This window comes from Salmo salar, chromosome ssa11 (genome assembly GCF_905237065.1).
Source record: "Salmo salar chromosome ssa11, Ssal_v3.1, whole genome shotgun sequence".
NCBI classification, from domain to species: domain Eukaryota; kingdom Metazoa; phylum Chordata; class Actinopteri; order Salmoniformes; family Salmonidae; genus Salmo; species Salmo salar.
The window spans coordinates 84,951,963-84,965,808 of record NC_059452.1 but is presented as its reverse complement, the minus strand read 5'-3'; the positions used below and the strand labels follow the sequence as shown (position 1 = coordinate 84,965,808).

The window sequence follows — 13,846 nt, the reverse complement described above, 5'->3', positions numbered from 1 at the left end:
ACACAGTTTAGATGGAGTCCAGCTTTCATTTGTATTACTGTTATACAAAACGGCATTCAGCTCTCCTTCATGTCTTGGAATGCTGCAGGGGCCTTATTACATTGCCACATTACAAGGATGATTTATGGAACAATGTATGGATCCAGAATAACCTCAAGAGTGCAGGTGTATCATTATGTGAGTGAAACTTGAACAGTAATCCAATAACACTGAATTGAAACTGATACAGTACCACAAATATATACATACAAATAAACCAACAAATTAGAAATATGACATACAGGTAGAAATAAACATTTGTGTATACATTTTATCCACATATGCCACAGCTTTGGAGCTACCACATCCTGGTCCCAGCATGCCCCGTCAACTCTCTTTGCAATTTTGTGGGGTCAAAAAAAATACAGTACCACAATTCAATTTACTCAAGCTATAGGGTTAGCCTATCATATTATTTGAAATGGATGTAGGCTATGTCTGTTGTATTTTGTCATGGATGGTGGCCAGCTACAGAGTGAGGGATGGCCATAAGAAGCATACACAACCTGTAGTTGTCACTGAAGTTGTGGCATTGATCCATCATGAGGCAAAGGGGTAGCATGTTGCATATGCCAGTGAGGTCACACAGTACAGGTCCCCCCCTCCAGCACAAACCAAGTAGTGTAGGAGCTGGGGTGGAGACTTAGAAGCTCACATTGGAAACCTATCCTATTCTTGCACTAAAAGAGCAATGCATGGGGGGTTACACCATTTCATTTATTCATGCTACCATGGAAAGTGTTTGCTGGTATCGAACCAACAAGTTTCATGCAAGGTTGCTTACATACTTAAATTGGTAATTCATAACTCACCTGAAAATACATAAATCCATCATGTATTCAAGAGAAAATGCCCCCCCCCAATAATCTTTGGGTTGAGATTCACCTAAAACAGCACGTTTGAGGTGTGTCACTCACTGCCATCTGAATCCATCAAGCACACAGCTCAAACCAAATCTGCAACCCCATTTAAAAAACAATTTATACATGGCCACCATCTACTGGCCCATCACTGAACTTCATATAACCCTTCATTGCTACCCTTTGATTTTTGTCTGATCATGTTAAAAGGGCACACCCAGTCCATATGCACTAAAAGCATCCAACATTATGGCTTTAGAGTATATTATCAAAATGTCTACAATGGTTTTACTAATCCCAGTCGCTTCATTGGGAGCATAGGCCATCGACCACTCCTCTCCCTTTGGTATCTGCCTGAAGCTCCCACCTCCAGGTGTTCCTTGGGCGTCCTCTTTTCCTTCTCCCTTGGGTTCCAGGATAAAGCATGACTGGCGATGTCGGAAAGCGGCTTTCGGGGGTGTGGATTATCCATCAACATCTTCCTCTGGATCTTTTCATCCACCAGAAAAACACAGGTCTACCTCAGTCATAGTGAAAATAAGTACAAACAGCAGTCCAACAGATCAATGACATGCAGAAAATGAGACAAATTCAGTAGGGTCTTGTAATTTATTTACATACACACACAAAAAAAGGAACCCGATTCCAGGTTAGCGATTACATGAAATGTTAGCTTCTACCTCCAGTCCCCAAATCCCACCCTCTCAGGCCCATATTGCATTAAACAAGACTAAAACTACTTACACAGAACTTATTTGTTTCGATGACTGAAATAAACAGCTCAAAAAAGGTATAAGAAAGTTACAATAAACTTGCATGCACATCAAGGATAAAAAGTAAACATTTGCTTTTTAAAATATAAAAGGAACGATTATAATATTTTGACCAGGGCCTAGAAATAAACAAAAAGTTGAATATATATCTATACATTTATATTTTCAGTCTTTCACTTCTAAAAGACATAATTCTTAGAAAAACCTGATAGGGCCTGTACTGGAGAACATTGGTATAGGCAGAGAAATGCATTCAACATCATTTGGGGAGTTTTGCAGTTAAGTGCAACCTGGTATGAAGGACATTACCACAAAATCAAAGAAATATTTCCACCATAGCTTAAAATAACAATGCATATGACTAAATCTTTAAATGTATCAACTTATTAACAGTAAATGAAATCCAAAATGGCTTCAATGTTATTTTCAACCAATTCCAGAAAAAACTGACCAGAAATTGTACATTAGGCAAATCGTTCAGACTTCATGAAATAATAAAATGCATTCTTACAGGGTTGAAATATGAGGGATATTCTCAAATGAATACGTAACGCTTTGTTCATTGAGATAAAAATAAAAGATGAGTTGACTGAGAAAAAAAATATGAACTGAAGACGACTATAATGAGAAGCTGTGGCATCTAGTCACAATAAAACAAATGACCTGGTGATAACGACTTACATTCAAATCAATACCCCACAGTTCACAATATTGTCCTGCTTTCATTGTTTATGTCATTACTTTGGACAGAGAAAAAGATCAGGGCACTGCTCTGTTTGGAATAGAGACCCAACAGACAGCAGGTGCGCTTTGCAATAGTCAAAAGTGAAAGACTTGCTCCTACGCCAGTGTACTGAAAATGTACACAGGTCAGTTATGTACAGTTTTAGCCGTCCTACCATATATAAAGCAGTGATGTACACAATGTCACTGACCTGGTGGAACACAATCATTCAGGGCATCATACATACAGTACATTCATCAGTGAGAATCGTAGATCAAGCAAGAGGCAGGCCAGGAAATAAATGTACAGGAGAGGCCACCATACCTAGTGGTTGTCATGTTGTGAGTAACGAATCAAACTGTTGAGTGAATTATTGTATTGTCATTTCTTCTGACCAAAAGCATCTGTAAATATCTAAATTCTATAAGTTAAAATGTTCTTTCATAACCACTCAGACTAGCACTAAAATACATTTTAGCTAAAACTTGACATATTGCCGGGTTCGAAAATAAGAGACCATGTCAGTTATGATACAGTAAAAGAATAACAGTAAAAGAATACCATTCAATTTGGCTGTATATGCTGCTGAAGATGACCAACATGATTGCTCAGAATAATCTGAAATGTGTCACTGAGGCATGAGGTTCAGTACTTGGGGGGGCAGGTAGCCTAGTGGTTAGAGCGTTGGGCCAGTAACCGAAAGGTTGCTGGATCAAATCCCCGAGCTGACAATGTAAAAATCTGTTGTTCTGCCCCCGAACAAGGCAGTTAACCCACTGTTCCCCGGTAGGCCATCATTCTAAATAAGAATTTGTTCTTGCCAAGTTAAATAAAACGTTCAATTTAAAACAATAATTACCAACAAAAAAAATTTAAAAGTCAAATGATTGGAAGAGTGACAACTCAAAATTCAGATAAGAGAGCTCTTTTTGTTACAAGGGTGAAAAGTTCTTGATGAAAGTAATTGAATAGGACAGTTACAGTACCAGCTGGGCAAATGGTTGCATATGTAGCAGTGATGGGACAAGGAGGACATGGGGTTCTGCTGCATTTTGGTAACTATGCATCTCCATCACTTTGTTGATGATGGTATTAGGAGAAATGAAAAGACATCTGGCATTCATCCAAGAGTGTATTACAAAATCCTCGTTTTATGTTTGGTCGGTTTTTAACACATCCCTTTGAAAAGGTAGAGGAAACAAAAATAACCCTGTCAAGTAATCTATAATTTCCCATGTTTTTTCCTTTCCACAAAGGTATTTACAGCAAAAAAAACTTGACATGTTCTGACATAGCATTACATTTTCTTGTTTTTTCCTCAAAGTGTTATAGGGGGAAACAACTGACTGCATACAACATTATACTTTAAAAAAGGGTAAAATTTAAATGAATAGTTCCCAGCAAGTGTTTGGGCTACGCTTTTCAGTCGGAGTCACTGCTGTCAGAACTGGACCCACTGGAGCTGCTGCTGCCAGAATCTGAAGAACTACTACTGCCGCTGAGACGGGACGCACCGGTACCTGCACCCTTCTCTGGAAGGAGAAAGAGAGGATCATGCATGAGACATGTGGCCAAATGTATTATATAATACCACCATATTTATGTCAATGATGTTCAAATGCTAAAGAAAAATAACGTTTGGTATCATAGTGCATACACATGTTTTGCTCATGTTTAAAATGAACTTGCACTTTGATTATGATTGATGCAGTGACACCTTTCAAGTTGCTCCTTCCTAGTCACGTCTGTCCAACTCAACAGATATGACAGATTCTATAGATTTGTAACCATAAAGACAGATCAGATTAACTTTCCTGGGCCACAGGATAAAAAATTAAAAATTCTGGCCAAAAATGACAAGGTTAATAATTTGCAGCAAGACAGCTGACAGCTTCTCTCCTGGTAGCCGGTTGATGTCCAGGCTGAGCTGGCGCTTCTCGTCGTACGCGCCCCTGCCCTTACTCTATGCTACTCCGCCTGTCCCTTACTCTATGCTACTCCGCCTGTCCCTTACTCTATGCTACTCCGCCTGTCCCTTACTCTATGCTACTCCGCCTTTCCCTTACTCTATGCTACTCCGCCTGTCCCTTACTCTATGCTACTCCGCCTGTCCCTTACTCTATGCTACCTTTTGGACGTTTTCTTTTTGTCGGTTTTGTTCTTACTGTTCAGCTGGCCGCTGACATCCTGTAGCCTCTTTTCTAACTCTTCTTTTCCTGTGCCAGCTCCTCCTTGGAACTGGCTCCCTTGCCCCCAGCGGCCGCTGCAGGAGACACACAGCGGCACGCTGTGAGCACCATGGCCTTCCTGCCCGAACCCCAGCCGCTGTGGTGATAGCTAGCTAGCTACATCACAGCTAAGGCCTAGCGCCTTACGCCTATGGCCTAACACCTACAACCTGGAGGACTACAGACGGCAGCAGGCTCAAAGCCCAGGCGAGCATTTATACTCTTGGAATTGAACAAACTTCATTTCACTTTCTAAATATACAGCCGCAGAAAATGTGACTAAGCGAGGACTATACATGAGTTTGTCAAGGAGTTATTTGTCACATGGTATGACACTGCCTGACTCCACTACGCTGGGTCCGAGTAGGAGCCGATATTAGCAATAGAGCAACAAGCCCGGTTCAGGCCCTGAAACATTTTATACAGGAGGTCCCTGAAATCAGCATAGAGAATCTATGTCCAGAATGCCAAGATACTGGCAACAGTACTTGTCTTCAGTTAGGCTACATGTACACAAGGTCAACTGTGCATCATTTTTTGTTATTTTGTTGAGCTAGCACCCATAGACCAAAAATCTGCTGAAAATTCCTTTCTAGGAGTTAAAAGTTGGGGACCACCTGTATATCAAAAACTAGCAGTCAACCGGGAGAAGTGCAACTAGGTAGAGGGAGAAACATAATCTAGTTATAAAAAATATATATAAAAAAGGGGAAACTAGCATTGTCATTCAAGCAAAGGGGAGGAAAAGAGAGTAACAGTAAAGGGAGAAGGTAGGGTTAGAAGATATTTAGAGGGACTAGTAGTAATATCAGGATGAAGGACAAGGAAGCTATCAGTGAGGTCCAAAGCACAAGGTCTTCAACTTCAGTACTTACGTTGGGGTTTCCGCTGTTTCTTCTGTAAACAGGACTTAACATATCGCTCGAGTTCGCGTAGAGTGGAGGGTTTGAGTGTCTCAAAGTCAATCTCGATCTCGTCTGGGTTGGAGTCTCGCAGCGAGGGCTCTCGGGACTGGATGATGTGCACAACCCGGCCCAGCTTCTCTCCTGGGAGCCGGTTGATGTCCAGGCTGAGCTGGCGCTTCTCGTCGTACGTCATAGGCAGAGACTCCTCCTCGTCAGACTCGTAGCCCCGGCCCCCCTTCTTTGGTTGCCTGGAAAATCAGAGGCCAGCGCAGCAATGAGTGTCTCATGGTGTTGCTTATTATGAGACTGGGCAGAGCCCTAATACAACAGAGAAAGGGAGGCCTTACCTGGAGCCAGTCACTGTGCTGTTGGCTTTCCTGGAGGGTTTCTTCTGCTGGCCCTGCTTGGCAGGCTGCCCAGACTTGGCCTTCTTCTCCTCGTCCGTCTTGGTTTTGCTATGCTTGTTGTCCTTGTCTTTCTTCTTCTTGTCTTTCTCCTTCTTTTCTTTCTTCTTCGGTTTGGTCACAGGGGCCTGAGAGAGCGCGGCAAGCTGTTCGTGGACAGCCTTTAGCTGGGGAGAGGTGGGGTGGAGGAGTTAGTGACCTGCTGTAGGGGTATGCTAGCACTTCAAGCACTGAGGGACTAGAAGAGGGTAGATATGGGGTTTCAAGAAAGAACTTCAACAAATCAATACTACAGCCCACAAATGTGTAATCCAGATATTAAAACGGAATTAAACAATATTCAAAAATGTATCGAACTTAGAAAGGAAATCAACTAAATGTATTGAAAAAGTTCATTAATTTGCCCAAGTTAATTATAAGACATGAACTAAATGCATCACTGACTAATGTTACCCTGCAACTTTTTGAAACGGCACATGAAAGCTCCTGTGTGTGTGTGTGTGTGTAGTGCACGCGTCACATCTATACTTTGTGTAGCCGTTAGCGATGATGCTAATGATGGCCTTCCCATCTCTACCAGAAGTAAGTTGTCAATTAAATATTAACTACAAAGTAGCCTCTGACTACCTGGCAGAATGATATGATTATTTGCATTAATCCAGTGGCCATTTGTTTAGCAAACTCTGCAATCACATGAGCGCTACAGAAATGTTGCTAACCAAACAGTCTCTTGCAGGTGTGCACTTGCATTAAAGAGTACCTACACCTAAAATTCCTCAAAAGTGCTCTCCTGATGTGGTTTAAGCATTGTTGAGGATTTAGAACATACAACTCTTATTTTTCTATTTAACCAAAAAAGGTATGATTGAGAGCAAAATGTTCTAACAAGGAAGTGGAAAACAAGTTGCATACTCCTCCATTCATTGCTTTCTAAGTTAAATTGGACACAACCAACAGGCAATCAAGAGAATGGAGAATGTCTAGTTGGTCAGCCAGCAAGCATACCAGGGAGAAGACAAACACACATTCACACAACCATACAAACTCATAAACACCTGCTCAAACACACCACATCTGCCACCACCCAGCAAACAGCACTACGCCACCTGTTACTCGCCACCCCCACTATTAACCCTCTACCGCTTGCCCAACTAATGCAAAAATAAAAAGTGAAATATCGGCATCATGATAATAAACTGATATCAATAAGGAGGTTAGTGGGGAGGGGGCCAGGAAGTGAAGAGCAAATCACCTGAAAACGCTTGGTGCACCCGTTTTTTCCCCCTTGCCCGCTACCATTGGGGCGCTCCAGAGAGATACACTGGTAAGAGAGCCAAAGGGAAATAAGGGGACAAAGATAGAAAACTCCAAAAAAGAGATCAGATCAAAACCATTTTAAAACACCATGTTATGACAAGAGCTACTGTGTGGTACCATTATGCAAAACTACATTGTGATATGTTTTCAAAAAGAAGGCTTTTGTTTAAGTAGTGCATGCAAGCCATCTGTGCCAGTAGGTGCATGGAAATACACAATTTGAAGCGGTAGAGGGTTACATTTCAGTGCTATCAATGTGGAGATGACGAATCAGTGGAGAAAGCAGAGGTTTGCGTGGCTGAAGGGAGGGGGAGGGGTTTGACTGCATGTAAGGTGGCAGCCCCTCCCTCTCGGTCTCAGACTACAGTTTGGATTGGACAAGGTGGCTGTGATGTGAGAAGAGAAGGTGGGAGGAAGGCCCTCCCTGAGCCCTTCAGGTTAGAGGAGTAGAGTCAGACGGACCTCGGATCTGAAACCCACCTGTTCCGCACCCACCTGTTCCTGCAGCTCGGCGAGCCGGGAGGCCCGCTCCTCCTCCGAGTCGGAGCAGTCCGAGCTGGAGGAGTCACCGCTGCTCGAGTTGTCACCTTTACTGACCAAACCGCCTGCACCGGGGCTCAGCTCCACCGGTTCATCAGGCATCTTAGCAAAACGCATCTCAAACACATCCTGACAGACAAAGACACGCATGGAATGATGGGGAAAAGGAGAGGGACAGAAACATTAGAGATGAACCAACCGATTCAATTGTACATAGATTGTTCTAATGTGATCCAGAGAAAGGTTTAAAGATCGACTTTGGGCACAAAAACAGTCCAACTCTGCCATTATCTCAATTTTCAAGCAGAAATGGAGTGTGCCTTTGGTGGTTCGTCGATGTGTCATTCTGGTCACACGCACCACAATCGATGTAGCTAGTTTGTTCGCTAAGATAGCCACTTTAGCTAGCCAGTAATTCCACCTGTATGTGTTGACGTCATTTCACATAATTTGTTTTTGGAAAGAAGCTGTTAGAGATCGGTAAAAAATGGCACTTCTGTAGCCAAATATCTTTTTCATCCATTTTCTTGTTTTTAAGCATTAAATGACCTGGTACGATGGTGCATTGATCAGTTATATAGTTTAAAGTCGTTATTTTAGATTTTTTTCCCGCAAAGTGGACCTTTAAAATCCCCAAACCTACCTGGAGTTTTCTGGCCATGGCAACAACCTCGTGATCTGGAGGGTTATACTTGTAACAATTTGAGAACATTATTCGAACATCCGCTGCAAACATCTGTGCATCTGGATACTCCCGCCCATCTATCTTTTTCTGCAAATCAACAGCAAGTGTTATCCAAACAGTGCATGGATGGGCAACAGCACAAGCCAATGCTAAGGTAATGGTTAACTGTAAACGTGAATTCTACTACTGTGCATGCTTTGTTCTGTGGTGCGTACTTTGACAGTGCTGAGATCCATGGGGTGCTTGATGATCTCGTGGTAGTCATGTAGCTCCAGAGCCTCAGCGTCTACAGGCTTGTAGAAGGGCCAGGCATACGCAGCATGTTTCTTCGACAGCATCTCCTTCAGGATACTGTCGCAGTACTTGAGCTGCTCACTCATTCTGCTCCGCTTGCCGCCATGCTGGCCCAACTCCCCTTCCACAAGGTCTTTCTTGGGAGCTTTGATCGGACGGCCTGTGCTCTCCCTTCTGGACATCACTTTGCCCTGCTTGCCCTCTGAGACGGGGCTAGGAGATTCACTCCGGCTGGCTGTGATTGCAGATGTCGTGGGGGTGGTGGTGTCTGCTTTCCTCTTTACCCCTTTCTTCTAGGTGCACAAAAACATACACTCACAGTATTCAAAAGACTAAATATACATGATATATGCCTGAAGAAAAATGTACAGTGACTTACTTTGACAAGAGGTTGTGAGGGTGAGACAACGGGAATCATGGGCGCATTGGGCGAGCACTGCACAGCTGGGACTTTGGGGGTGATGGTAGACATTGTAGAAGAGCCAATCACAGATGTCGTAGAGCCAGGGAAGGACGATGGTGACTCACTTCCATCCAGACCACCTGTAGCAGGTGCAATTAGTGCTTAACTCACAGTACATGGGCTATCTTATTGGCAATATGTGCCCATTTTCTCTACATTTTTCAATACTATATCTAAGGATCTATCCAAAATGATAGGGGTCTATAGTATCAGGATCAGATGAACAGTGGCCTATTACCTATGCTTTTGCTTTTCTTGGGTTTGGGTGCAGGAGGCAGAAGCTCCACCTCCTCCTGGGGCATCATGGCAACTTTCTGCAGGAAGATCTTCTCCAAGGCCTGTGCCATCAGGACAATGTCATCTGTTGGCTGGTGGGCAAAGTAAAAACAGCAAGTGAAGAACATGAGTGGGAAATGCAAAGAGGAAACTAGAGATCAATGTAAAAACATGGAGCTTTGGGATTAGCCCTGGGAGAATCTGCAAACATATTAGAGACCATAATATTAAATCCAAAATAAATGGACCCCTAGGAGAGACAGTGTGTATTTACTCTCTTGGAGCACTCACCTTGTTATATATGTAACAGTTGGTGAACATGGTGTTGAAGTCCTGCATGCATTCACTGGCACTCCAATAGTAGTTATGCTCCAGTCTCTTTTTGATGGTTCCCATGTCCATAGGTTGCTTTATGATCTTATGGTAATCCTGATACACAGAATAACCAAAAGAATCTGTCAGCTGCAAGTCTTCTGCACGGTGAGCTACCTATAAGCATAGGCTTTCTGACATTTATAACGCCCATTCTCAATACCTACAGTCTACTCACCGGAAGTCCCAATTTGATGGCATCGACTGGCACGTAGAAGGGCCAGGCAAAGTTATGCTTCCACAACGTCTTGACCATTACATTCTGCATGTACTGTAGTTGGTTGGTTTTCCGACCTGGTTTGGTGGGATTGGTGACCTCCGGGGGTGGGGGGTTGACTCCCTGAGGAGGGGCCGGGGTTGCTGAGGTAACAGCAGACATGCTGACGATGGGAAGGGGGTGGTATTCTAGGAGTCGCTGCTACCTCTGCAATGGACAAGGTGGGAGACGGACACTGCGTCCTCAGTGGATTGTGTAGTTCTGTTTGCTCTTTAGTGGCCCAAAGGAAACTGCATCTCATTGCAGGGCCTGACCTTTTTAATCTATTAAAAAAAGAGAACAGGGTGATGATCATGAGTCTTCAGCATAAAAGTAAAGTGTCCCTGCAAAAAATCCACGACCCAGGTAGAAGACCCTAAAAAAATAATTGATACCTGGGATGACATGAAAGGTAGTAATTATGATAAGAAACTATAGCCTTTCCTAATCATCACACAATTATTCCATATATTGTAATGGACAAATGTCTCCTGACAAGCTGGCTAATATGTCCCTGGAGAGATGTGTTGCCCTCTCCAGGCTTAAGGGACATTGTCTAGACCCCAATCTACAGCCTGCACCTCAGTCTTAGTCTCGCATTACCATTTTCCTTTGACCATAGAATTGTCTTTGGTACATTGGGTACAGCGATCATGCAACAGTGCACGGAGCAAAGGTACAAGTAAATATGAGTTGTAACACAAAATAATAACTCAAAACAACGTATCTAAATAACCAGCGAGAGAGATGGAGTAGTAATTAATTAACCATCGCAGCCACAAATGTCATTCCATACATACCCAAACAAACTGCAAAACTGAGACAACAGCACAGCTGATTTTGATACAAGTCTCACGCTGAGTAGTTGGATTGCTGTATAACGTTGTGATAATGCTATTGTACTAAGGATACTTCAAGAAAGAAAACTCCACAAATATATGATGTATCTCGTTCAGCAACCTAGTAGTAGCTACTAGTTTTAAAGTTACACCCACAACATATACTTGTTTGTCCATGGAAAATGTATCTGGCCAGTTAGCTTTGTACTACCTCCCGCGTAAACAATCAAACAAACTACACCAACGGTAGCTGGCTAGCAAAAAAATGTGTTTGTTTTTTTACAATACCGTAACGTTACGGCATGTTATGGCAAAATATTGCAATTAGGTAACTAAACTAGCTAACTTGCTTAACAAAACCCATCTAACTTTGCAAACTATGCTAGCCATCATGCGCGGAGGAAATGCAAGGGGTGCTTTGAACACTTTTGGAACAATTCGCGCGGACTCTCATTTCCATTCCGTGGTTGCAAGTGCAAACCAGTGTAGTGTAGCTATCAGCTAACTCATAAAAATGAACGTATATTGACTAGTGTATAAACCATGACTGGCTAGTAAAACATGTATACACCAAAACCAAATAGTTCTTATAATGGGCTCTGTTGCAACACATTCTCCAAAAAGATGGCGGGCAGATGATATTACCCTTTAGCTTTCGCTAGCTAGCTAGCTAGCAGCCGACTTCATTTCACCCGACTTTTCAAATAGTTTCAGCGATAGCCTGTATTACTACCACAACTGCGTATGTACCCACAATAAACTCTGGTTCTCTACTCGTATTTTAAACGTTTCACGATAATATTGCCACAATAATTCACTTAAGACAAGAATTGACGTTGTGTATTGTTGCAATGCACAGAATGGAGCTTTGTTGAAAAACATTGGCATGCTAGCTGCTAGTAGCTTAGTTGATATGCTAGCAAGCGTTTCAGCACCAGATTTTTCATAACATTGAAACAGCTCAATTATGAAAGGTGCATTTTTTTCACTAAAGAAACTCCAGTATGGGGAAATATAAATATCTGAATGCATTACTTCCTTGATGACTCCGAGGGGTTTTGCCTTGTACCTGGTAGTCCGAGTGGATCCTGTTTTATTTGAGTGAGGCCGAGCAAGTACAGGAGCAGCATGAAGATGAGGTATACCAAGTCCCATGCGCATGCGCAATGGCGCGCTGTTTGTGATCAATTTACTGGATCTGAAGACTAAGCCCCCATAACATGCATTATACACCTTATACAGAGTGTATAATGCATATAATACTACTATAAAATATTTTGGAATATACTGACAACTGATACTTTTCTGATTACCCCCCCCTTTGAAGTCTGAATTAATAGAGGGCATGGGCTGCATGCAATACAAACATTAAAACTTTATCTTTTGTTGGCAATGGATGACATTAATGGATGATTTTAACATTAATTATGGATATTTCACAAATCTGTTTAACTTTATATTGACCTGTAAACATTCAAGGAAAACAGAGGTATGGGTACCTGGGTTTAGTGCCCTATGTCTGCTATGTTTTATAGAGAACCACAACCTCCTATCAGGGCTGGGCGTCTCAGGCTCTACACTACTACCTGGCAGTTTCGGTCTAACCAGGAGACTTGGGTGAAGGTCAATGTCCACACAACAAAACCTTGTAGCAGTGTCCTGTCCTCCAGCCAGGTATCAGCAGGTCCTCTGTTGTTCTCTTTGTAGGCCCAAAGCACGGTTCCCCCTGGAATAGGAATCTTTAAGGACACCCAAGCCTAATAACCCCCTGATCTGTCTGTCTCCTTCCTGTCTCTGCTTTACCCATAGTGCTCTACCTGTCCACCTGACTGTGCCCTTTTCCTAGCTGCCCTCCACTGGATTTCAATTTTTGTATTATTTTTTACCATTATTTAACTAGGCAAGAACTAATTCTTATTTACAATGACGGCCTACACCGGCCAAACCAGATGATGCTGGGCCAATTGTGCGCCACCCTATGGGACTCCCAATCACGGCCGGTTGTGATACAGCCTGGATTCAAACCAGGGTGTCTGTAGTAACGCATCTAGCACTGAGATGCAGTGTCTTAGACCGCTGCACCGCTTGGGAGCCCTAAAATCTGGATCTGCACATAGTGATAATAAGTATGTGGTTAAGTTTTTAATAAACAGTCATACTCAACTTCATTTTGATGTGTCTTGATCTGTGTAACTAGGTTAATCTCAGTCCAAAACCAAAAGTTGCCAAACAACTCCAATCTCGCTCCAATCAGAACAACCCTCAAAGCGTCCCTCCCCGCTTTCCGTATGCATTGTGTCAAAGATTATGGATATACTGACAAGATACATGTCTCTCCGCCATAACAATGGCTCGTTGTTCACAAAGCGTAACGGCGGGTTGTCTAGCTCCCGCCTATCCTTTCTTTGGATTGTTCGAGACATATCATTATTGTAAAACGTTTGAATATTCGATGAGGGTTGTTGACGTTAACCGGCTCTATTCAATGGAGAAATATGCTATGCTACTAGCCTAATTTCCTGAATATATCGAATTCGTGACTCAAGACTCTGATATCGCCACTATGGTCTATTTATTACCTTTCATCCGGTATCCTACCTCATTTGCACACATTGTATATAGACTTTTTTTATACTGTATTATTGACTGTATGTTTGTTTATTCCATGTGTAACTCTGTGTTGTTGTTTGTGCTGCACTGCTTTGCTTTATCTTGGCCAGGTCGCAGTTGTAAATGAGAACTTGTTCTCAACTAGCCTACCTGGTTAAATAAAGGTGAAATAAAAAATCAAATAAAAAATATATAAAGTGTTTTTTCTTATAGTTGCCGGAATTTCACGTGTCTTACTCATATCAGTACACTCATAACAAC

General features: G+C 42.5%; 1 protein-coding gene across 6 annotated transcripts; it reads right to left on the bottom strand.

The window, feature by feature from the left end:
- Positions 1-1,489: 1,489 nt before the first annotated feature.
- LOC106563226 (bromodomain-containing protein 3) lies at positions 1,490-12,146 on the bottom strand. Of its 6 annotated transcripts, none has more exons than XM_014128603.2 (12): positions 12,045-12,146; positions 10,059-10,420; positions 9,800-9,937; positions 9,471-9,600; positions 9,149-9,312; positions 8,691-9,062; positions 8,434-8,562; positions 7,731-7,919; positions 7,186-7,254; positions 5,877-6,100; positions 5,500-5,777; positions 1,490-3,928 (listed from the first exon to the last, which is right to left on the bottom strand). In XM_014128603.2, exons 2-12 carry the CDS (start codon positions 10,257-10,259, stop codon positions 3,819-3,821), a joined length of 2,004 nt encoding a protein of 667 aa, XP_013984078.1. In that variant the 5' UTR covers positions 10,260-10,420; positions 12,045-12,146; the 3' UTR covers positions 1,490-3,818. The 6 variants fall into 6 exon arrangements, with proteins under 6 accessions (XP_013984078.1, XP_013984077.1, XP_013984080.1 ...); XM_014128602.2 differs by having other exon boundaries at positions 12,011-12,144; XM_014128605.2 differs by having other exon boundaries at positions 7,746-7,919; positions 12,011-12,144.
- Positions 12,147-13,846: the final 1,700 nt, after the last annotated feature.